The 26,556-nt window shown below is 42.9% G+C and overlaps 1 protein-coding gene across 1 annotated transcript; it reads left to right on the top strand.

The window, feature by feature from the left end:
• Positions 1 to 1,422: 1,422 nt before the first annotated feature.
• KPLCE (KPRP N-terminal and LCE C-terminal like protein) lies at positions 1,423 to 2,212 on the top strand. The gene has a single exon (XM_061413224.1). The coding sequence runs from the start codon at positions 1,424 to 1,426 to the stop codon at positions 2,210 to 2,212; it is 789 nt and encodes a 262-aa protein (XP_061269208.1). The 5' UTR covers position 1,423.
• Positions 2,213 to 26,556: the final 24,344 nt, after the last annotated feature.

Below are 26,556 nucleotides of genomic sequence, written 5' to 3'. Positions count from 1 at the left end.
CATCAAATACACATCCAGTTTCCCAAAGAAACTTAGAATAAGCTTCCAGTCCAGAACAAGCCATTTCTTGGGGGGCTTTGCTGCCACACTGAGGCAGAGACCACAGGGCCAAACTCTTTGGGTCCAACAACTCAGGCCAGCAGGAAGCACTATGGGAGCCCTCAGAAAGAACACATCACTTAGGCTGGGAAGATTCTGTGTAGCTTTTAGTACAATGTGTGAAGAATTGAGACTCTACATCTTGAACAAGTCCTTGAAGGCTCACGTTACATAGAAATCATTTCATAGTGGCAGCTCTTCCAGGCATCTCATCTCTCATAACTCTTAGAAGAAGAAGACTGACTAGTTTCATGAAGAAAGTGATAGGAATCATTTATCTTGTGTTCAGGAAAATTCAGTGTCAAGTAGAGACATGCCCTGCCTCTGATGATGGGCCAAGCATACTGGGGAGGAATCTCGCCAATGCAATGCCAGCCCTTGTCCTCGTGATCTCATGCTTCACTCAGATGCCATTAAATTGCCTCATTGCTACCCTATAAAAGGTGTCCCCAACTGCCAGTTCCTCAGATCACTGGCTTCTTCCAGTCCTGCTTGATCAGCAAAGAGGGTAAGTCTATGCCTGGGACAGTGACACAGAAAGAAGGAGAGCCTTGGTGACACTTGGCTCTTGGGATGAGGGTGGTCAGGATGAGACACAAAGGGCAGTCACTGGCTGGAAGCTCAGAGTCTGGAGTGTGAGAGGAGAGGACCAGCTATTCGTTCTGTGTGAGAGGGTTTTGTAGAGAATTGGGTCACCACCCTCTCCCTCTCTGAGTTCAGTTGTGCCATCCTTGGGTCCACTAATGAGGTGCAAGGATAGTACCGCTGATCCAAAGAGCAAAAGGTGGAAACTTATTCAAATTTGTCCTACCTCTGTTGGGATCAGCTTGAGACTCAGGTTGATTCAGCTTCTGGTGAGGTGAATGGAATCCCTGGGCCCTGGCTGACCAGGAAGGAGGAAGAAGAGAAGCCTCTTGTGGGAGAGTTGGTGAGGAGGGGAAATCAGCTGGGAAATGACAATTTCCCCAGGAGAATTCATAATGCAGATGCTAGAGTGGGTGAAACGAGTTGCCTGAAGAGTTGGGTAGAAACATGGAGATCTCTCTATCAAACTCCTCCTCTTCATTTTACATTTTGGAAACAGAGTCCCACAGGTGAGCAGTCACTTGTGCAAAGGCAACCATCTCAGATAAAGTCACAAGAGCTGAGCCTAGTATCCCTGACTCTGAGTCTGTCCTAAAGCCAGATCTTGGTGCTTGTGACCTTCTCAAAAAGGCTACTGCTTACAGGCCACTTTATCCAAAGGGGAACCTGCAAGTTTCCTTGGAAGCCTTCTTAGATCTAATGAGAATTTTCTTTTCAGATTTTGCAAAGCCACAGAAAGATGTGTGACCAGCAGAAACAGCCAGAATTCCCTCCATCTTGCGTGAAAGGTTCAGGATTGGGAGTTGTGCAGAGTACCAAATGTACTTCTGTAAAATGCCCACCTCCATGTCCGACTCAAACCTTCGTGAAATGCTCACCTCCATGTCCAACTCAAACCTTTGTGAAATGCCCAGGTCCATGTCTGACTCAGACCTACGTGAAATGTCCACCTCCGTGTCCAACTCAAAACTATGCTAAATGCCCAGTTCCATTCCAGACGAAGACTTTTGTGAACTGTGTAACTCCTTGCCAGACCCTAGTGAAGTGCCCAGCTCCAAGCCAGACGACCTACGTGAAATACCCAGCTCCTTGCCAGACGTTTGTGAAGTGCCCTGCTCCATGCCAGACGACCTATGTGAAAGCCCCAGCCCCTTGCCAGACCCAGACATACTATGTTCAGACCCCTGCTCCTTCCCAAACTTACTACACTCAGGCTCCTGTAAGAGGCTCAGTCACCTCATGTTGTGTCCCTGATCCATGCTCTGCTCCCTGTTCCACCAGCTACTGCTGTCTGGCTCCCCGGACCTTCGGGGTGAGTCCTCTGAGACGCTGGATCCAACGACCCCAGGACTGCAACTCAGGATCGTCTGGCTGCTGTGAGGATTCCGGATGCTGTGGCTCTGGGTGCTGCAGCTCTGGGTGCTGCAGCTCTGGGTGCTGCGGCTCTGGGTGCTGTTGTCTAGGAATTATTCCCATGAGGTCCCGAGGTCCTGCATGCTGTGATTGCGACGATGACTGCGACTGTTAAATACAGAAGAACAGCTCTGCTCCAGAACTTACCACCCTGCTCTACCTTCTGGGAGACTCCTCAGCTTCTGCTCCCCTCCCTGTATTCAAATCTCATTGCTTCACCTCCCTACCTTGCTTCGTTATTAAGGCAGCCTACCAGAGTTAGCGCAACTCCCAAACTCTGGCAAGAATAAAGCTTTGAATGCAGTTCACAGTGACTTCCTGTTTATTTGGTTCATATTTACACTTTTCTATCAGAAACTCATTTACCTTCCCCACTCTACTCTTGTTTCTCAACAAGAGGAAACATCTGCAGAACATGAACAAGCAGGCTGAGCTGGTACCCCCATATGGGGACCCTTTTGCCTCCTAGAATACTGGGAATAAACTTCCCTATGCAAGTTAAAAGCTTCCCATGTGATGCTAGTGGTTAAGAACCTACCTGCTAATGCAGGAGATGTAAGAGACGCAGGCTTGATCCCTCATTTGGGAAGATTCCCTGGAGAAAGGGCATGGCAACCCACTCCAGTATTCTTGCCTGGAGAATCCCATGGACAGAGGAGCCTGGAGGGCTACGGTCCATAGGGTCATAAAGAGTTGGACACGACTGAAGCAACTTAGCAGCACGCATGTTATCAGGATCCGGGCGGAAGATTTTGGGGCTAAAGGACACCTCTCTTTTGCCCTCTGATCAATCTGAGGAGAGGGTATGGCCTTGATGAGTCTGTCCTGGTAGCATGACCACTGTATGTAAACTCAGAGTTTGTCATCCTGAATGGAGAAGGGAGTGTGGAATCAGATCTTCCCAGGAGCATCACAGTTATGTCCCAGCTGCTGTATGAGTGGACTTGAATTCATGGTGGGTTTTATGGTTTATGTTTTCTCATCTGATAAGCTTGCCCTCCTGACACCATAGAGTAAAGAGTTGAAAGAAGAAGCTAAAGCTGCCCTGAAGCAGGTAGGCATTCTCCCTGTCAGCCCTGGAAAGACAGCCCAGGTAGTGAGTGGGAGGTTTCAGAGAGGAAGATAAGCCTCATGGACAATCATTTGGGTCCCAAGGCCAGGCACACTTCCTCATTAGCACCTTTTTCTCCGTGGCTTTGCTAACTCTGGAGGGCTTGGGGTAAATTATTTTTTAGTAACTAGAGACTATAAACACACACATTAAAAGAAGAGGTAGAGGGGTAAGTGATGTTCAAAGCAACCCTGCAAGGCCTGGTGCATGAGCCCTGGAGACGTGTTTGGTGAATGTATAAATGGATGCTTTTACAAGAACAGAGAATTTTGTGTTTGTTTCTAAGCAATCTCTTTTGAGTCACCCTGGGACAGAAAGTTGTCTGGACTCCTGTGCTGCCTTTACACATTGAAATCACCCGTGGCTCCACAATCATACTCCATCCCTCTACTCAAATGCTATCAACTTGCAGCCCAGTCACTGGACACCTGCTCAGAGCTGGGAGCAGTCTTGTCCAAGACCATGATTTCCTCATGTACCACCATGTGGCACCTCAGTATGGGAGGTCAGAGTGTAGCTTGTTCTGCAACTGACAGAAGCATCTAATGCTTTTCCCCCAGGTGGCAAAGTTGGTAAAGAATCTGCCTGGCAATGCAGAAGATGCAAGAGATATGGGTCTGATCCCTGAGTCGAGAAGTTCTCCTGGAGAAGGAAATGGCATCCCATTCCAGTATTCTTGCCTGGGAAATCCCATGGACAGAAGAGCCTGGCAGGCTATAGCCCACGGGGTTGCAAAAGAGTTGGATATGACCAAGCATACATGCTATAATGCTTTTTTACATTTGTTGTTTAAAAATCACTAAGTTGCATGAGCTATGTAAAAATTTTAACAGACACATACAGATAAAAATGAAACATTATCTTTAGACTTCTAATTCTACACCCTTTTCCAGGGTGTCCATGCTGCGTTTGGATTATATCCATTTAGGCCTTTTGGTTATATATCAACCACACACAGCTGAAAAACTCCTGGAGTTCCCTGTGGCCTAGTTTCTGTGAGAATGGCATCCCCCAAAACTCCATCCAGCATTGATGTATCTAAAAAATACTCTTGTAAATACTGTTGTTCAGTCGCTCAGTTGTGTCTGACTCTTTGCGAACCATGGACTGCAGCACGCCAGTCTTCCTTGTCCTTCACCGACTCCTGGAGCTTACTCAAACTCATGTCCATGGAATTGGTGATGCCATCCAACCATCTCATCCTCTGTCATCCCTTCTCATCCTGCCTTCAATCTTTCCCAGCATCAGGGTCTTTTCTAATGAGTTGGCTCTTTGCATCAGGTCACCAAAGTACTGGAGTTTCAGCTTCAGCATCAGCCCTTCCAATGAATATTCAGGGTTGATTTCCTTTAGGATTGACTCGTTTGATCTCCCTGCTGTAAAATATTGTAGGCAATCTATTTCATAATCCACAACTTACTTCTAAAATCCCCATTTTTCTCTCCTCTTCAATTGTCCCATATTCTACAGCTGCTCAGAATATTCTCACTAAGCACTGCTAAATGCTCTACAACACCCAGAAATTATGGCTTCTTTTATCTCTCTCCTCCTTTTCTCCTTGTCTCCTCTCCATGACCTGACTCAAGTCTGGTCCTAGTTGTGTAACCCTGGTCTCTTTGGTTCCTTTGTTAGTTTTCTCTGTCTTGTGCCCAGTTCGGGATTCTTCATTTCAGAGGGAGTGACCAGGAGCAAAATTCTCTCCTTTTCTCTCCAGATGTTGTAACTCTTTCTCTGGCCTATCCTATTGATCTTGTGTAAATAGGATAGAAGGGATCACAAAGCTTAAAAGGCAAATATAATTCTCTTTGGTAGGGAATATCAGTCAAAGGAAAGGCAGGGAGAAATACATGTATTAATAAATCTTTATTATCTGTTTTAAAGATTTTCTTTTATTATATGGAATCACAATATGTGTATATTGCTCTATGATTACCTGGTTTTATTTAATAAATAAATATTGAACATCAATTTTGGTTAGTGCATACAACTGTATCTTACCATTACTTTTGTTTGTTTTCTAACATTGTGGCTGGTGATTTAGTTAACCATCCTCTTTTTCCCCTTTATGATATATATTTTAGGCTCTCTGTCTCTCTCAGTCTAAATCTGCTATTAAGGTCTTAATAAAGATGTTTTAAAGTTTTAAATGGAAATATAATACACAGAGAAGTACACAAATCATAAGCATATTACACAATGAACATATCTGTATAACCACTCCCTAGACCTTAGAAAGATGACGCTCATGCTGAAAACAAGTAAACAAAAAATCAAATCCCCATGAAACATGGGGCTAAATTTGGAGGCATAAAATGGAGTAGAACAGAAATATCTTCTTAGAACTCCAGAACCTTCAGGATGGCTGAAGGTGCTATGTGTTAGATGGCTGTGTAGAAAAGATCATGTAAAGAAAAGCTGCAAATGATAAAATCAAGGCTTTCAAGGCATCCAGGGCAAGTACCCAGGAGGAGTTCCAAATGAACACCAACACATGGCCATGGACACTCCCTCTTGCATTGGTCTCATGAGACCAGAGACCAGAATTTGAGTAGCTCTCATGAACCTGGCCAGTCTGGAAAGTCTAGAAGTGACTTTTACATCTGATTTTCATTCATCATCTCATAAATAGTTATTGAACATCAGTTTTGTTTCAGGCACCATCTCTACTATGTAGGGGTTTGCAACAGAGAGAAAGAATAAGCAATCAGAAATCCAATAAATAAATGAAGAGATGCACAGCTATGAAGAAGGAGGGCCAAGTGTCCTGTCAGCATATATAATATGCAGATTTTACTTGGTCAGGGTGATCAGAAAAGATTTCTCTGAGAAAGTACAGCTTGATCTCAAGGTTGAGTAGAGCTAATTATAGAGCAGTGAGGGAAGACTCTGCAGATGGTGACTGCAGCCATGAAATTAAAAGATGCTTACTCCTTGGAAGGAAAGTTATGACTAACCTAGATAGCATGTTGTAAAGCAGAGACATTACTTTGCCAACAAAAGTCCGTCTAGTCAAGGCTATGGTTTTTCCAGTGGTCATGATGTGAGAGTTGGACTATGAAGAAAGCTGAGCGCTGAAGAATTAATGCTTTGGAACTGTGGTGTTGGAGAAGACTCTTGAGAGTCCCTTGGACCGCAAGGAGATGCAACCAGTCCATTCTGAAGGAGATCAGGCCTGGGATTTCTTTGGAAGGAATGATGCTAAAGCTGAAACTCCAGTACTTTGGCCACCTCATGCAAAGAGTTGACTCATTGGAAAAGACTCTGATGCTTGGAGGGGTTGGGGGCAGGAGGAGAAGGAGACGACAGAGGATGAGATGGCTGGATGGCATCACTGATTCGATGGACGTGAGTCTGAGTGAACTCCAGGAGTTGGTGATGGACAGGGGGGCCTGGCGTGCTGTGATACATGGGGTCGCAAAGAGTCGCACACGACTGAGCGCCTGAACTGAACTGAACTAACTGAGGGAAGAGTTCACCAGGAAGAGGCAAAAGCCTGAATAAGGCTTCTGCAGAAGGAAGGAGAGTAACCAGAGTAAGAAGCTAATGGGAGAGAGTGAAAAGTAAGGCAGAAGGGGCTGAGGGGCCTGGTGAGTCCTGCCATGTATGGTGTCAGTGGAGCAATCAAAAGGAGCTATTGGGAGATTTCAAGTGGTATGATTTGGTTCTATTAAAGTTTATTTCTTTCTGAAGAAGTAAATTCATATTTTTAAAGCATATAAAAGATAATCTAAAACAACTGCCTAGTAGCATCAATTTACCTGGATGTGGCCAAACTCTGCCCTGTGTAGCTACCCATCTCCAGGTCTAGTTTGCACAGCTATCAGATAACAACTTGGGCAGTACCTTGAGTGAGATGCCTTCAAGTATCAACATCAGGTGTCCTTTGCTTCCCAGCACAGGGACTTTCTCACTGCATGATTCTCACACTCTGATCTCTAAAACTGATGGGTTAGAAAAGTTCAGACTAGGGACTTCCTTGGTGGTTTAGTAGTTACAACTCCGCACATCCAATGCAAAGGGCATGGGTTTAATTCCTAGTTGGGGAGCTAGGATCCCACATGCACCAGGGCACAGCCAAAAAATAAAATAAAAAGTTCAGAATATTCAGTTTCAGGATATTTTTAGGTTAATCGGAAATTTTGCCATGACCTACTTTTTATAACTTAAAAAGTCTTGATGTGCCATGACTCCTGGTCCCTTAAATATATTTACAAAGGACTCATTGTGAGTGATTTAAAGAGAACAGCAAGTCCACAACATGGAACCAAACCCCTGGAAAAACTGGGAAGAAGTCCTCTCCTGTACTCAGTGTTTGACGAGAAGGGAGAACATTGGCCAGGTCTTCAGTTGGAAGCTGGATGGCAAAAATGTCACAATCAGATGTCATTCCTCATCAATGGTATAAGCATCTCCACCCAGCTAATGGTTGCTGGTGACCTGATTAGCAAGTAGACTGTGTGAGACAAGTAGGTGCTGGAGTGGGCTGGGCCAAAGGGGAAAAGAGAGGGGGCAGGAAAGGGTGTTTAGCTTCAAAGGGCTGAGAAAGGCAGGCAATAATTCATAATCTCAGAGACCCCAGTGGTCAAACCTTGTGTTCAAGCCACAAGGATGCTCTATTGGGAAGTCTGATTATCTTAACTTCCTAGACTGGGGACTGTACAGGACCTGGGAACTAACTCCTATTTGACTTGATCTCCCCAGAGCCTAGGGTAGGGTGGGACTAAATATATTCTTGTCATTGAATTAATGAACCTTCTTCAGGCATGCATCTGTACTATGGGAATGTCTTTTATTGTTTGAATCTATTCTGATTACCCAGGGAATGGGAGAGAAGACTCAGAGGCATAGCATCTATGGATTTCAGATGGAAAAATGTCAAGCTCAATGTTGGCTAGTGTCCAGTGAACCTTTCTCAGTGCTAAGCACTCCATATACCACGTATCTAATCACCAGACTCAGGGAGCATCCTGCCCTATCTCTTCATTCCTACTCTGCTTCATTTTTCCTCCTACACCATTTTACTATTACTACTGTATCACATTAAAAGAAACCAACCCTGAATACTCTTTGGAAGGACTCATGCTGAAGCTGAAGCCCCAATATTTTGGCCACTTGATGCAAAGAGCTGACTCATTAGAAAAGATCCTGATGCTGGGAAAGACTGAAAGCAGAAGGAGAAAAGGGTGACAGAAGGTGAGAAGTTTGGATGGCATCACCAATTCAATGGAAAGAACTTGGGCAAACTCTGGGAGTTGGTGAGGGACAGGGAAACCTGGTGTGCTACAGTCCATGGGGTCGTGAAGAGTTGGACACCACTTGGTGACTGAACAACAACAAACTGTATCACATATTTATTTGTTTATGATGCTGCTTTCCTGATAGATTGGCGGCAACCTGAAGGCAGAATATATCTTAGTCACTATTGTATCACCAGTGCCAGGGACAATGTCTGGCATGTGACAAATAGTTAATACATATTTATTGGAAGAATGATTGAAGCTCATTTAATTCTCATTATTACCTAAGAGGTAGATACAATCTTTATCTTCATTTTCTAGCAGAGTGGTAGAGAGCCTTCTAGGGTGAAATAACTTGCCAAAGTCACACTAACAGTAACTCAGATTTTAACCCCGCCTGACTTCACAGTCCTTGTTCTCAACCAGTGGGTGCTTCTGCTCTCTACTCTAGAACTATATTGAAAATCTACTTCCTATCAAAGAGCATCTTTAATCTTCAACCTCTATTCTCTCTGTACTTCCTTTACCCTCTGGGTTGCCTTTAAATATTACTTGTAATGATAAAACTGCAACACGAAATCTAGTGTACTGGCTCTTTTTAAATTACAAAACAACTTCAAACTCATTTAAAAATGCCGTTTTAAAAATAGTAGCGATGTTGATCTCAGGTGGGCTCTGCCCGCTGTGGCTTGAAGCAGGATCTCAGTTTTTCAGCCAGAGTGTGAAGTCAGGCTATGAGAGAGAGTCATTTCCTAGGCAGGTTGATAAGAAGTCTAGGGGTCCCCAAGGAGAGAGGGGTCTGGAATTCTCAAGGAGGAGGAAAGGACAAACTTTTTTGTCTCTCTACATTCCTTAGGATTATATAACAATCATGTTTCCTGCTTGAGGATAGCCTCTGGAAAAAACCTTCTGGCTAATCCTGTTATCTTAAGGTGTAAATTATGGGAGTAGGTCTAGTGAGGTCTTTACAACCTCCAGACATTCTTTTGATTCACTGTAATAACTAATTAGAGAATATATAACACCATGACTAACACTAGCAAGGGGGTGCTCTTTCTACCCCCTTCTGATGCCTATGTCAGAAGCTTTCTCTATCTCCTTTATACTTTAATAAAATTTTATTACACAAAAGCTCTGAGCGATCAAGGCTCATCTCTGGCCCCAGGTTGAATTCTTCTCCAGAGGCCAAGAATCCCGGCATCTTTGTTTCATTCAGCAGCAACCTTTCAGCTATGGCAGTATGAGTATGGAATCCTCACCACTAAACCACTAGGGACCAGTGGCTAGTGATAAGACCTTGGCCCACCAGCTTTGTAGAAATGAATTTCCACATAAAGAAAAATAGTGAAACAAGCCAAGTGTTTAATAGGAGGAAAAAGGGTAGACACACGTGTGGGCTCAGAGAGAGTTGCCCACTTGTGGTCATTTGAATCTCTTATGGGGCATTTCTTCTGGGTTCCCTTTGGCCAATCACGTTGCTTTGTATGGTTCTGAATTCATATTTGGTATATCTCAGGGTCCTCACCTGTATGCACACACATCTCTTAGCCAAGATGGATTCTAGTGAAGAAGTCTATGGGTAGGTTGGCATCACTTACTATGGGGTGGTGTCCCCTCTCTTTTTGACCTCAAAGGTACCTTCTGCACATAAGTAGTTGGGAAGGTCTCCTTGACTTCAAGAATGAGGACTATGTGGGCTTTTATCTCTTACCTAGGCAGGGTTCAGCTTCTCCCTCCTGCTATTTTAGAGTATCTGTCGGAAAGGGATGGACTCCAGCTCCTCAGCCTGGGGCCTATCTATTATCTATCTCCTGCCTCAATATCATTACTGGTCAGATGAAGTAAGTGAGGAGCCTGGTGTTCAGAGAGGTTAAGGGACTTAATCAAGATGACTAGTATGTGGTAAGGCAGACTTCCAAACAGGTATTTTGCACAGAGATCTCATTCTTGTCTTCATGACAGCTGTTGTCCCCTTGAAAGCAAAGTGTTAGTCACTCGGTCATGTCCAACTCTTTGCCACTCCATAGACTGCAGTCCACCAGGTTCCTCTGTCCATGGAATCCTCCAGGCAAGAATACTTTTGGCAAGGAATAATTTCCTTCTCCAGGAGATCTTCCCAACCTAGGGATCAAACCTGGGTCTCTTGCATTACAGGCAGACTCTTTACACATCTGAGTCACCAGGGAAGCCTGTTGTCTTCTTGGGTCCCTCCATTTTTTGTGTCATTCTCTTTCCTCATCCTTCTGTTCCTTGATCCCCTTGATTCTCATGTTCTGTTCATATTGCAGAAGACATTTGGAATAAACCTTCCTCCCAACATGACTCACCTAAAGGCCTGCATTTGCATCATCCCCACAACTGGGGACTTATGGCCTGGGGGGAAACTAAGGTAGTTCTGAAAGGCCAAGGCAGAGGTGGTGGGCTTATATGTCAGGAGTTACTTAACTTACTCACACATTGCAACTTCTCTTCAGTTTCCATACCCTCAGGAAGGAAGACTTGGATACTGTCTCTGTTGTTGGTACTGGGTAGAGGAGGGAACAGTGCTAAGTGCTGGGTCACTGAGATGCAGAAGGCATGGTCTCTGCCTTTGAGGGGTTTCCAGATTTTTGGCTGAGCTAGAATTTTAAACAACCAAAGTAAAATGATAAATGTGGCAAATGAGGTTCAACACAAATAAAAAATGCTTAAATTACCTTGGAGAACAAACTATGAAATCTCATTATGAAAATTAGGCCAGAGATTGACAACACTTTGGCCAAGGAAGGTATAGTATAGCATCACTTATCTGTAAATGTAGTTGTTGGAACAACTGAAAACTTATGATGTAAGTGCCTCCCTCCAGAGATGATTTGTGTTTGCTTTTTCCAGGGCTCCAGAGGGGTCCTGTTTTAGGACCATCCTTAACAAAGTTCCTGAGGGGAGGTGCCTGGAGTACAGCAGCAAGTCCTTGCAGCTCAGTCTTACCCTGAGGGAGCCCAGCAACTCCAGGAGGGTCCTCTGTGAGACTTCCCACCCTGGCAGGAGAGGTTCTGGTCTCTAATGTTTGTCACAAAGCTGGGTCACCAAAAGAAAATGTTGAATATGTTAATTTTATCCTTAGGGTGAAAGTAGCTTTATTACTCTGCTAATCTCTTTGATTCCTATTTTCTTTTTAGTTTTTCTGGTAATTCATATTCCTAAATCGCGTGTGTGTGCATGCACCCATATACACAAATGTGATTAAGGAATATAGAGTAAGTTCCCTACATACAATTGAGTTCCCTTCAAAGAGCATGTTTGTAAATTCAATTTATTCATAAATCTTACAAAGTTAGCCTAGGTACCTAACTAACACAAGCAGCTATGTAGTACTGTACTGTAATAAGTTCATAATACTTTTCCCACAAATAATATGTACATAGAAAACAAACACAAAAAGTAAAACATTTTTAATCTTACAGTACAGTATCTTGAAAAGTACTGTAAGTAAAGTAGTAAAGTACAGCTGACATGCAGGGGCTGACACAAATATTGGCATCTTTGAAATTTTGCAAATTAAAGGTTCAAATGTAGGGGACTGGCACTTCCCTGGTGGCTCAGATGGTAAAGAATCTGTCTGCAATACAGGAGACCTGGGTTTGATCCCTCGGTCAGGATCCCTTGGAGAAGGGAATGGTTACCCACTCCAGTATTCTTGCCTGGAAAAGTCCATGGACAGAGGAGCCTGGCAGGCTATAGCCCATGCAGTCACAGAGAGTCAGACAGGACTGAGTGACTAAGCATGCACATGTAGGGGACTTACTGTATATGTACATATGTATATATTATATTACATTATATATACATATGTGAACATAAGTATATAGATTGTGTTACATCATTTTTGTTGTTTGTTTTTGAGTAATATAGCTCACCATTATTGAAACTCAAAGGTTAGATCCAGGTCTTTTATTAATGAATTCTGTTCCTCAGAACACAATTACCATAAAATTCAATGTAAATAAAGATTTCCAGAACTTAAATATACCAGGAAACAGCATTTTATGAAATATAGCATTGTAATGGTCCTCATGACCATTGTATTTACATAAAGTATCTGAAAACTCTTGCTACAGAAGCAGTTTTACTTTATAAAACTTCATTATTCTAAACTAATTTGATTATAAAATTTCACCCAATGAGTATGTGTATATCATTTTTAACTGTGTGATGTGCATGAAATTAAAAGATACTTGCTCCTTGGAAACAAAGTTATGACCAACCTAGACAGCATATTAAAAAGCAGAGACATTACTTTGCCAATGAAGGTCCGTCTAGTCAAAGGTATGGTTTTTCCAGTGGTCATGTATGGATGTGAGAGTTGGACTATAAAGAAAGCTGAGCATCAAAGAATTAATGCTTTTGAACTGTGGTGTTGGAGAAGACTCTTGAGAGTCCCTTGGACTGCAAGGAGGCCCAACCAGCCCTTCCTAAAGGAAATCAATCCTGAATATTCATTGGAAGGACTGATGCCAAAGCTGAAAACCCAATCCTTTGGCCACCTGATGTGAAGAACTGACTCATTGGAAAAGACCCTGATGCTGGGAAAGATTGAAGGCAGAAGGAGAATGGGACGACAGAGGATGAGATGGCTGGATGGCATCACCGACTCAATGGACATGAGTTTGAGTAAACTCCAGGAGTTGGTGAAGGACAGGGAAGCGTGGAGTGCTGCAGTCCATGGGGTCACAAATAGTTGGACATGACTGAAGGACTGAACTAAACTGATGTGCATTTACAGAAATGCTGCATTAAACACATGGAATATCACGTAGTTTCCCAAAGAGGATATTTGTTTCCAGAAGTTCCATCCTTCACATCATTAAGTGATATGGAATCAGAAATCACTGCATCTTTAAAGATCTGAGCTACTTTCCCAGTAGAGGTAAGACAAAGGATCCACATTTATTTCCAACCCTTTTGACCTTCAAATGATCACACAGTTTCACACACTTGGGTTATTTTTGTATGCTTGGGCCACCTTATGACACAGTTATGAAAATATTTGTTGATGTTAATCACAGATGCAGGACAAAAAAAACATTTGAGTATCTACTGTGTGCTGGGCATTGATGAGATATTTTTCCATTATTTAATTCAATAATCAGTAATAAAAAATCCCTACAATAGTCAAGTGATGACTATCCTCCCAATTTCAACAATCTGAATACAAAACCCTTTATAGGATAAAGTATATCAGATAAAGCTTACACAGAAGATTCCTCTAGTGTGATAGACTAGAAAGAACACAAATGCTCCTAGAGTACAACGTTTCCTTTAATTTCTACTGTTAAGTGAACATCAACAAGATATGGAACTTTTTAAAGTCTTAATTTTCTTTGCTTGTGAAATAGAAAGAATATTACCAACCTTGTAGTGTTATTGTGAGAATTAAATTAAATAGTACATATAAACTATCTGAGCCACTGTGGACATTCAACAGTTGGGTTCCTTCCCTCTCTATCTGCCCTCTTCGATGGTTATTTTGTGTCTTTCATCTAATTCATGACATCTTCTTTCCCTTTCCTATCATATCTCTCATGTGGCAAACAGTGTCCTGAATTCTGGGCAAGAGGCTTTCTTTAAGACCAAAGGCACTTATAGCCAAGCTCTGTAATAAAATGAGTCCCCTGCCTCTGTAATGGCAATGGGGAAATGGCAGATTGAGCTGTACTAATGTGGCTGTCTGACAGCGGGCGGGGTATGGCGAAGGAGCGAGGGGGAAGGAGGTTATCCTACAAAGGGCTAAAAAATTAGGCATATAAGGAAGGTATTAGAAAACCAAGCTGAACTTCAGTTCTAATTCAGAAAAGGCCAGGAAAAAGAATTCTTCTTGGCAATCTCTGAAGATTCCAGAAATATAGTAAATTTCACAATGTGTATAACTCATGCTTCATTATCAGCCTCAGAGTGGTGTAGGAGAATGTCATAAATCATAATCACTGAAAAATGAAAATGGGTCGTGAGTCAGAAAAGAAGTATAGGATTCTCCTAAGATTCAGGGTAAGAGACCCATCAAGACCTTCACCATGTCATCCCAGGTTCTCAGCATAACAGGACAGCTGGAGAGGAGCACTCCAGAAGTGGTTAGTGTCTGAGGCAGCCTTCCTGTCCTGTGGGGAGGAGGGTGATGTCCCCTGATCTCATACTTACGCTTCACCTGTCATCCTCTGTGACCATTACAAGTCAGGACATCTGCTCAGCATGTAGGGACTCCGTTGTGGCATTTCTACTGGTGTGTATGTGTGTATGCCTCTGTGCATGCATACTTTGTGTATGGGGCATACTTCACTCTATAGCCTGAACCACTGTGTTGTGCCTCAGAGATATATATATACACACACATACATACATACACATCCCCATGACATATTTGTTTTACAAATGGAAGTTTGTATCTTTTGAACCCCTTCAGCCATTTTGCCCACTTCCAAACCCAATGCTTCTGGCAATCATGTTAAATGCAAAGAGTTGTTCATCTCTTACCCCAAATCACTTCATATTGCCACCTCTTCTCCATTGTTTTCATAATACTATTACTCTAATTCTATAGAAGATTTTCACTCCCAGATACACCCTATTTGCAAATCTTTGTGTCTCACTTACACACTGTACTTATCAATAGAGATCTCTACATTTTTATACCTACCTTTTCTGTCTCCACCTCTGTTCATTTGCATTGCTTGGACTCTGCCTCCAGATAGTCACACCTTAGTTTCAGAGAGAATATAGCCTTGCCTATAATCATCTCTGTTTGCCTCACATTAAAGTTGGTGGAGTGCTTGTCTGTTGGGCCTTCTAGATAAAGTCCAGCTCTGAAGATAAGGGTGGTTTCCAAATCTCACTGAATCCTCCCTATTACCTAGTACACCACTTTGCACAGAGAATGGGTTTCCTGAATGGTGTAGAATGAGACACACCTAATCCTCCTTCTTCTTCCTTCTTTGTCTCCAGCTACTGCCTTTGTTGAGTCCAACAAGGAAAATAGAACACTAAGCTGAGGAAATCATGTTAGGAAGACTAATACCTATTTTTAAAAATACCAAAATATTGAACTAATCATATTAGCTACAATAGTAGTAGTAGTTATTATAGGCTTCGCAGGTGGCAAGAATCCTCTTGCCAGGGCACAACCGGGTTGGACACGACTGAGCAACTGAGCACACAGTAGTTGTAGAAGTTGCTGTTGTTGTTTAGTCACAAAGTCATATCCCACCCTTTTGCAACCCCATGGACTATAGCCCACCAGGCTCCTCTGTCCATGGGATTTCCCAGGCAAGAATACTGGAGTGGGTTGCATTTCCTTCTCCAGGGGATCTTCCTGACCCAAAGATTGAACCCGCATCTCCCGCACTGGCAGACATATTCTTTACCCCTGAGCCACTATGTAAGCCAAGTTATAGTAGTAGCTACCACTTTTTGAGCTCCCGCCATGTGTGGTACTATGCTTAGTGCTTTACAGGCAAGATTTCAGTTTATTTATACAGATGAGCAGAACTATGATGCTATTTTGTAGACAACAAAACTGTAGCTTAAAAAGTATAACTCATTTAAGATGGCACAGAGAAGTAGGGATTCCAGCTTAAGTCTGACTCTAAGACCGTCTTTTTAAACTAATATTCTGAAACACCTCCAAGTTGTCTTAATCAGGGCACTCATTTTTGTCAATCCTCTGTTCTTGCAGTGTCAGCTCTAGCGTCCTGTGACTGGAGGTATGCTTCGAGTCAGTATTACCATCACTTTTATTAATTAACATTAGCTTTTCAACAACTCTTTCTTAAAAATCCCAATGTGAATCAAGGCCACCTCCTTTTGAATAGCTACAGTTCTTCAAATCAGCACCATATATCTAATAGCCCATCTGGCTTCATGACCTTATCTCAACTGCTATGTATAATATTAAAATAGTAGCTTCTTCACTCTATTTTTGCTACTTCATTACTCATCTGTCTTTTTAAGTTTCTTGACATAATGACCTCTGCTTTTTCTATGGTGTTCCTTTCCAAAACTTCTATAACATCATTCCAATCCTCACCATTAAACTGTTTCCGAAGCCACCGTTACCTTTGTTGTTGTTTAGTCACGGTGGCCTCTCTTGCTGAGCACGGTCTCCAGGCATTTGGGCTAAGTAGTTGTGGCTCTCAAGCTTTAGAGCTCGGATTCAGTAGTTGTGGTGCACGGGTTTAGTTGCCCTCTGGCATGTGGGATATTCCTGCACCAGGGATCAAATCCGTGTCCCCTGCATTGGCAGGTGGACTCCCAACCATGGCACCACCAAGGAAGTCCCTGGTATATCTATTTTAAATATTGTAGTGTCTACATGTCAGTCTCAAACACGCAATCTATTCCAGGACTCGATTTCTTAATTAGTTTCATGACCCACTATTACCTATTGAGCTGGTGAGAGACAAAGGGATGGAGTTATAGCCAGTCCTCTAGAAATGGTCCCGGCTTAGTTGAAGCAAGCCACAGCTACTGAAACATCTGGGCCCATGCAGTAGAGTGGGTCTCAAGTGCATGCGTGCCTGCTCAGTTGCTCAGTTGTGTCCAACTCTTTGCTACCCCATGGACTGTAGCCTGCCAGGTTCCTCTGTCCATGGGATTTCCCAAGCAAGAATATTGGAGTGAGTTGCCATTTCCTTCTCTAGGGGAACTTCCTGACCCAGGGATTGAACCCATGTCACCTGCATTGCAGGCAGAGTCTTTACCACTGAGCCACCAGGGAAAACCTATATTCCACCAATACCCTTAAACTTGCCAATCTCAGGATTCTGTCTATAGCAGTTCACAAAGGGGGCAGCATCTTCTGTTTCAAAAATTCTTTCCCTGTTTTTTCCAAAGTGCCATGACTTTCTCATGATTTTTCCAACTAGATATCTCAATTTTCTTTCTCAGACTCCCAAGTGTTACATTTTCTTTGCCTATCAAAAGTTGGAATACTTCCGAAGTTCTGTGCCTAGCCTTTTATTGTGCACGTGTGCTTTCCTATAATGACCTTATCTCCTTGCCCATCTGCATGTGGTCTAATTATCCAGGAACCAGTCCAGTTTGTATTGGGCAGTGCTCCTTTACATATGCCTATTAAACCTGGCAAACTCATATCACAGGATTTCTTCTGTTCTCTTAAGCTGCCCTGACTACAGTGTGGGCTCATCAAAATTTAGATAGAGATGTTTCCCTATCCACAGCAGTTTGCTAGAAAGTAGATGCTCACATAATGTCAACTTAAAGGAATCTACATATGTCTTATTTTATTTGTCTTCCTTATAAGTATCACACAAAGAATGCAATGCTCCAATGGTAAAATTAGCTATTCTAGTTCCCAAGCATGTTCAGGCCTCACCTTCAACCCTGAAGCAAAAAATCTATTAGAAATCCCAGGCTCCTTCACATCTCAAGTCTCCTCTCCCCTGAGATGGCATCACTATCCCCTCTGTGTGCCCACTTCCTTCCAGGAGACATCAGACTCTTCAAGGAGAATATTTTCATGCTTACTCTAGATTCCCCTTGGTCCTCATTCTTCCTACTTGATTTTATTGTCACAGATACTTCTTCCCATTATACTCTCAAATAATATATTTCTCAGGAACTAATATCCAGGATTAGTGGAAATAATGCTACATCTCCCTGGGAATCTATCTTGCTACAAGGAATCCTGGAAGCCAACAGGCTGCCATGCTGACTGCCTGAGTCTGCCTCAGGGTCTCATAAATATCTACCTTCTTTTTTCCTGATGTTTAATTTTCATCCAAAGTTTATTGTTCCAGATACTGTACCACACACATACTACAGAGACGGATGGATTTAAAAGGATTCTGAGTTTAGATAGACATGTAGAAAGACTGCAGGATAACACTGAGCCCAGAGCTATGAGGAACATGAACAAAAGATCAAGGTCGTATGACACACAACTCACAGTTCACTCCTTACAAACGCATCCTCCAAGACTACCAGCTCCTGAAGGCAATCTGCATCATCGCAGTGTCATTGATATCTTGCAAAATTCTGGACCCAAGATAGACAATGCATGATTATTGGCCTAATTATGAATGAATGCATGGAGGGGGAATGGCTGGCTGGGAGCAGACCTGGGAAGCACATGGCTAGCAGTCTCTGGCTTCCGGGATTCCTGTAAGTCCTATGTGAGGAGATTCTGGATCTCAGGCACTGGGAATGTGAGGAGTCACTCACCCCAGGTTGTGAAAGTGACTGCTCTGCATCCCTAGGCTGGGTCTCACCCTTGGTAAGCCACCAGGCCCAGGATAAAAGGGCTCCAGTGTTGGGCTCTTCAGTGCTCAGCTCTGTTGGTGACAGTTCCCACCCCTCCACTGACCAGGTGAGTGCTTTGAAAAGGAGGCTCTGGGGACAGGACTACAAAGGAGTAAGCAGAAAAAGGAGGGAGAGGGGAAGGGTCTCTGGGGAGTGGGAACAAAGTGAGGGATTCAGCAAACTGCAGAGATGCTCTGGTCCAGGCCTCTCTCTAAAGAGCCTGTCAAGCCATCCTCAAGTAAGTATCTGGTGAGAAGCAGACTGTAGAGCTGAGAATATTCAAGGTTGGTGGGGAGGGCAACAAAAAGCCCTCCACTGTGGGCTGCCAGGCAGAAGAAGAGAAGAAGGGAGAAGAAGCAGGAACATGGGGTTAAACTGCCAAGACTTGAACTGTAAATATCTTTCCTCCTTGTCCTCATCCAATAAGGGTTTTCAGAGATGACAAGCATCCACTGGAAATGCTTAGGAATGACGGATCCATTGTGGGAAGGATTCTGAACTATGACCAGCAGTGCTTCCAAGTGGATGGGAAGCCTAATATGGGGTTGACTTTGGGCCCCATGTAGGGAGATGGTTCTGAGTCTTTCGGAAAGAACAGAAAGAAAGAGAGAGAGAGCTTTACTGCTGTTGTTTCACTTCCTGTCAGTTTTCAGATTCTGTTTGTAGATCCTGCTCACAAAGTAGCTTGTCTTGGCTGAGGAGTCAATGAACTCCAGGGTATAGGGTGTATCTGCTTGTCACTTGTGTGCTGATGGCTTTTTGCATTTCTCCCTAGGTTTACTGACTTCCTCTGCAAGATGTCTTGCCAGCAAAGCCAGCAGCAGTGCCAGCCCCCTCCCAAGTGCCCCACCCCTAAGTTTCCTCTTCCCAAATGTCCTGCCAAGTGTCCCCCCAAGTGCCCACCCCCATGTCTGACCCCATGTCCTCCCCCAGTCTCCTCCTGCTGTGGCCCCAGCTCCGGGGACTGCTGCAGCTCAGGGTGTGGGGGCTGCTGCCTGAGCCACCACAGACGCCGCAGGTCCCATCGCCACAGACCCCAGAGCTCCAACTGCTGTGGTGGTGGCGGTGGCCAGCACTCTGGGGGCTCCAGTTGCTGCCACGAGTCTGAGGGCTCTGGCTGCTGCTCTGGGGGCTGCTGCTGATCTCGCCCATAAGGACTTGTGACAAGCAGAGTTGGAAACAAAGTGCTGAATGCCCGCCCCAGCCTGCTGCTCACTATCCTCTCCCTCTGTGCCCTGCAGACTGAGCTGCTGAGATCTTCCCATGGAAACATCTGCATTTTCCCTAAATATTTCTGGCCTCCTCATCTGAGTTACAAAATAAAAAAAAACCTTCCCCACTGAGCCCACCTGACCTCTTATTTATTTTTGCCAGCAGCACCCAACAGGTCAGAGTTAGCAACATGTGGCTCAGCCCTGCCCTGCCTGGGGAAAGCCTGGTTCAGGAGTTCACCTGGTCTACACTCACAGGGTGTCCCTGGAAGGACCTCTGTTGACCTTTCCTGTACAGAGAGGCCCACTCTAACCTTACAGATGCCATTTGAGGATATCCACCTTCTGTGGGTATGCTTTGTGCATTCATGTGTGCTAAGTGACTTCAGTTGTGTCTGACCCTTTGCAACCTTTTGGACTGTAGCCCACCAGGTTCCTCTGTCTGTGGGATTCTCCAGGCAAGAATACTGGAGTGGGTTTCCATTCCCTTCTCCAGGGGATCTTCCCAACCCAGGGACCAAACCCAGGTCTCTTACATCTCCTGCATTGGCAGGCAGGTTCTTTATGACTAGTGCCACCTGGAAGTCCCCTGAGTACACTTAAACTTTCTCCAATGTTGTTTCTATTACTTCATTAAGTTTTAAATTAATAGATACAATGATTATGTCTCTAACTGTTCATATTAAGTAATTAAACTGCTAGTATTACATCCAACAGTAAAAACCTGGAAGCAAGCCAAATGCTCATCAAACGGAAGGTAGATGAGTCATTGTGAGATATTCATACATGGTCTGTGATTCAATGTTTTATAAGAATGAGCTGAAGCAACACACAATGAAGTGACAAAAGCGATTCCTAAAAGATTACATGCAGCATGATACCCTATTTTAAAATTTAAATATATCCTTTTAGGTTGTTGTACATATATGGCTGAAAATTATACAAAAAGGAAAATGAGGTATGGATGAAAACTTTTTTCTTTTGGACTAATATGTACTTTGGGTGGGGAGGAGCATGGTGAGGAGTGCTGGGAAGAAATGTGTGGTCAGAGGTAACATAACTGTCAACATCTTAGCTCTCTTTTTGCTGGGCTCCCCATTTTTTATATTATTAAAATGAATGAATGATTGAATGATTGAACAGACAGACAGATCAGTGAACTAAATAAAGTGAGCATGTGCAGAGCAATGACTATAGTAAGCCTTGGTTCAAGGATTCTGATTTCTCTAATTCTATACATTTAAGGTCCTGTTTTTCCAAAAATGTATTATATTCATTAACTTATATACTGTTATCATTTATTCTCATGACTCTTTAAAATATATTGATTCCCTGTTAATTTTATAAGTAAGGAAATTGAAGTTCAGAAATGTTAAATAATTTGCCCTAGTTCACGCAGTAAGAATACAGCCAGATCCCTCTCAATCTGTGAGCCTTCCCTTCCTGCTCTCTCCTATCTCCCTACCTCTCCTGAGCAACATTATCTACTCCTATGACATCAGTTAACATTATCACAGTGATAGCAAAGAAGCCACTTCTCAGAGAGCCCTTCATTGACCCCTGAACCTAAAATAGCTGCCTTGTCACTCAAGCACATTACTCGGCTTGATTTTCTTCATATCACTTATCACCAATCAATAATTTCTTATTTATTTACTTTTTTTATGCCTCTCTCTTCTCACCTTAATGTAAACTTCACCAAGGTACAAATCTTGTTATCTTGCCCAATGGCATCTTTGCAGTATCAAAAGTGGAATATTGTGGAAGTGTCAAAAATATTTTTTGGTTACGTAGCTCCTAGGCTCAGTGGTAAAGAATCTGCCTGCAATGCAGAAGTTGCAAGAGATGAGGGTTTGATCTCTGGATCGGGAAGATCCCCTGGAGGAGGGCCTGGCAACCTGCTTCAGTATTCTTGCCTGGAGAATCCCATGGACAGAGGAGCCTGGCGGGCTATAGTCCAGAGGGTCACAAAGAGTCAGACACGACTCAGGTGACCTAGTACACAGCACGCAGCTCCTAGGTCAATGTATAAGGTCCATGCCTGTTTCCTGGGGGTTTCCCAGGTGGCCCTAGAGGTAAAGAACCCATCTATTAACACAGGAGACTGAAGCGATGGGGCATGCACATACTTGTTTCCTGAGCTACAGATTTGTTCATTTGGCAACCTTTTAGATTTCACCAATGAAGCATTCCATTGTCATCCCAAATTCAAAGTTTACTGTAGAAAATCCATTCCTAGCCCTCCATTCATCAGACTTATTCTACATTGACTTTAACTCAATGAATAGTATCATTATCTGCCCAGTTCAGAACCTGAAGACATCCTGGATTTTTGTCTTTCTTATGACCCAGTGTCTCTTAGGTGGTCACTGGCAAATGAATGGTAGAAATATTATTAAATTAAATGACACCCATCAAAAGTCAAAGAATGGTTTTTATAAAATGATTATTTCCATTTAAGTAGATAATACCACTAAGTAGAAATACTTAAGTAAAATATTAAAAATACATTAGGTAGAAATACCATTAAGTAGAAAATACCACCATTTAGGTATTTTATTACATTATTGGAACCCATGGACTGTATCCTCACCAGCCTCCTCTGTCCATGGAATTCTCCAGGCAAGAATGCTAGAGTGGGTAGCCATTCCCTTCTCTAGGGGATCTTCCTAACTTGGGGATTGATCCTTGGTCTCTGGCATTGCAGGCAGACTCTTTACTGTCTGAGCCACCAGGGATACCCTTCATGGGTAACACCGATGAATTAAAGACTACGTATTATCTCAATAAAATTTGGGTTGTATGATCTTGAAGTAAGTCATTGACTTCTCTGTGTTTAATGTACTCTTCTGTCAAAGAGGGCTAACATAGTTAGGGTTAAAGGAGGGCTGTAAGGGTTAAGTGAGTTAATACATGCAAATAAACGGCTTAGAATAGGACAGTAACTTCTACTCTCCTGTGACACAAAACCCTCAGAAACACATTTATTTCATGGAGTGCAGTTCTTTTGTCAGCACCATCATAATCAAGCTCATCTATATCACTAATGTCAGCCTCGTCATCATGAAATGGCCACTCCCATCAATGACGCTGGTCCTCTGACCCAACGTTCATAACTAAGCCTACATTATTCACTTCCTTTCTGAATATCTAAAGCTCCTGTAAGCAGTTCCACACTCAAGTGTATACTGTCTTAATGCAATTTAAAGGTTTTTTAGCTTTTGGTTTTGGGGGGCAAGCCCCAAGAAACGGTCATTTTCTTGCCTTTATCCTTCCTATTTTCTTATAAAATTGTTCTTCACTTTTCAATTATTAGCAACTTTAAGCTGATTCACCAATAAAGATTAAATAATGACTTCTGTCCTCACATATCCAGTGAAATCAGCTACTCTGAAGTCACTGTTGATGTTCTAACAGAATGTCAAATGGAGCGGACACTCACTGGGGCAACTTATAATAGTGATCACATTTTCCTTAGAATTCTCTTTCTTTGAATAATGATTGACAATGTTTATGCTTGGTCCATTCTCTTTCCTTATCTGCCATCCATCAGTGAAGTCTTGGATCCTAGTTCTTTTTTTTTTTTTTAATTGACTTTTGTTTTGTTTTGTTTTGTTTTAAATTTTATTTTTAAACTTTACAATATTGTATTAGTTTTGCCAAATATTGAAATGAATCCGCCACAGGTATACATGTGTTCCCCATCCTGAACCCTCCTTCCTCCTCCCTCCCCATACCATCCTAGTTCTGATGACCACCAAGACCTCATCCTTATCATATAATCCACTAGGTATCAAGGCAAACCATTAAATATCACAGTAATCCAAGTCTATCCCCAAACCAGTAATGGTGAAGAAGCTGAAGTTGAACGGTTCTATGAAGACCTACAAGACCTTTTAGAAATAACACCCCCAAAAGATGTCCTTTTAATTATAGGGAGCTGGAATGCAAAAGTAGGAAGTCGAGAAACACTTGGGGTAACAGGCAAATTTTGCCTTGGAACACGGAATGAAGCAGGGCAAAGGCTAATAGAGTTTTGCAAAGAGAACGCACTGGTCATAGCAAACACCCTCTTCCAACAACACAAGCGAAGACTTTACACATGGACATCACCAGATGGCCAACATAGAAATCAGATTGATTATATTCTTTGCAGCCAAAGATGGAGAAGCTTTATACAGTCAGCAAAAACAAGATCAGGAGCTGACTGTGGCTCAGATCATGAACTCCTTATTGCCAAATTCAGAGTGAAATTGAAGAAAGTAGGGAAAACCACTAGACCATTCAGGTATGACCTAAATCAAATTCCTTATGATTATACAGTGGAAGTGAGAAATACATTTAAGGGATTAGATCTGATAGATAGAGTGCCTGATGAACTATGGATGGAGGTTCGAGACATTGTACAGGAGACAGGGATCAAGACCATCCCCATGGAAAAGAAATGCAAGAAAAGCAAAATGGTTGTCTGGGGAGGCCTTACAAATTGCTGTGAAAAGAAGAGAAGAGAAAAGCAAAGGAGAAAGGAAAGATACAAGCATCTGAATGCAGAGTTCCAAAGAATAACAAGGAGAGATAAGAAATCCTTCCTCAGCAATCAATGGAAAGAGAGGAGAACAATAGAATGGGAAAGACTAGAGATCTCTTCAAGAAAATTAGAGATACCAAGGGAACATTTCATGCAAAGATGGGCTCAGTAAAGGACAGAAATGGTATGGACCTAACAGAAGCAGAAGATATCAAGAAGAGGTGGCAACAATACACAGAAGAACTGTTCAAAAAAGATTTTCACCACCAAGATAATCACGATGGTGTGATCACTCACCTAGAGCCAGACATCCTGGAATGTGAAGTCAAGTGGGCCTTAGAAAGCATCACTACAAACAAAGCTAGTGGAGGTGATGGAATTCCAGTTGAGCTATTTCAAATCCTGAAAGATGATGCTGTGAAAGTGCTGCACTCAATATGCCAGCAAATTTGGACAACTCAGCAGTGGCCACAGGACTGGAAAAGGTCAGTTTTCATTCCAATCCCAAAGAAAGGCAATGCCAAAGAATGCTCAAACTACCACACAATTGCACTCATCTCACACGCTAGTAAGGTAATGCTCAAAATTCTCCAAGCCAGGCTTCAGCAATATGTGAACCGTGAACTTCCAGATGTTCAAGCTGGTTTTAGAAAAGGCAGAGGAACCAGAAATCAAATTGCCAACATCTGCTGGATCATGTAAAAAGGAAGAGAATTCCAGAAAAACATCTATTTCTGGCTTATTGACTATGCCAAAGCCTTTGACTGTGTGGATCACAATAAACTGTGGAAAACTCTTCAAGCGATGGGAATACCAGACCACCTGATCTGCCTCTTGAGAAACCTGTATGCAGGTCAGGAAGTAACAGTTAGAACTGGACATGGAACAACAGACTGGTTCCAAATAGGAAAAGGAGTATGTCAGGGCCATATATTGTCACCCTGCTTATTTAACTTATATGCAGAGTACATCATGAGAAACACTGGGCTGGAAGAAGCACAAGATGGAATCAAGATTGCTGGAAGAAATATCAATAACCTCAGATATGCAGATGACACCACCCGTATGGCAGAAAGTGAAGAGGAACTAAAACGCCTCTTGATGAAAGTAAAAGTGGAGAGTGAAAAAGTTGGCTTAAAGCTCAACATTCAGAAAACGAAGATCATGGCACCTGGTCCCATCACGTCATGGGAAATAGGTGGGGAAACAGTGGAAACAGTGTCAGGCTTTATTTTTCTGGGCTCCAAAATCACTGCAGATGGTGATTTCAGCCATGAAATTAAAAGACGCTTACTCCTTGGAAGCAAAGTTATGACCAACCTAGATAGCATATTCAAAAGCAGAGATATTACTTTGCCAACAAAGGTCCATCTAGTCAAGGCTATGGTTTTTCCTGTGGTCATGTATGGATGTGAGAGTTGGACTGTGTAGAAAGCTGAGCACCAAAGAATTGATGCTTTTGAACTGTGGTGTTGGAGAAGACTCTTGAGAGTCCCTTGGTCTGCAAGGAGATCCAACCAGTCCATTCTAAAGAGATCAGTCCTGGATGTTCTTTGGAAGGACTGATGCTAAAGCTGAAACTCCAATACACTGGCCAGCTCATGCGAAGAGTTGACTCATTGGAAAAGACACTGATGTTGGGAGGGATTGGGGGCAGGAGGAGAAGGGGATGACAGAGGATGAGATGGCTGGATGGCATCACCAACTCGATGAGTTTGGGTGAATTACGGGAGTTGGTGACGGACAGGGAGGCCTGGCATGGTGCAATTCATGGGGTCGCAAAGAGTCGGACATGACTGAGCGACTGAACTAAACTGAAGTATCAAGTTCCTCTCCAGTCTGAGTTGCATATCCTCCCCTAAGCCCCAGTTGCATCCAGGGCTTGTCTAACAGAGCAGTCATGTGTTTTACTTATCTGTCTTCAAATAGGCTTGTGATAGCCTTCAAGGCAGGGATGATTATCTTTTATTTTGAGTAGTAGAATGCTTGTTTCAATGTAGAACACATCACATTTCATTAATTAGGTCTACTTGTATCTCATTTCAGATGTGTCAATGGCAAAATATGGCTTTTCACACTTGA

This window comes from Bos javanicus, chromosome 3 (assembly GCF_032452875.1).
Source record: "Bos javanicus breed banteng chromosome 3, ARS-OSU_banteng_1.0, whole genome shotgun sequence".
Taxonomy (NCBI): Eukaryota; Metazoa; Chordata; class Mammalia; order Artiodactyla; family Bovidae; genus Bos; species Bos javanicus.
This window is presented reverse-complemented; position numbering and strand designations above follow the sequence as displayed.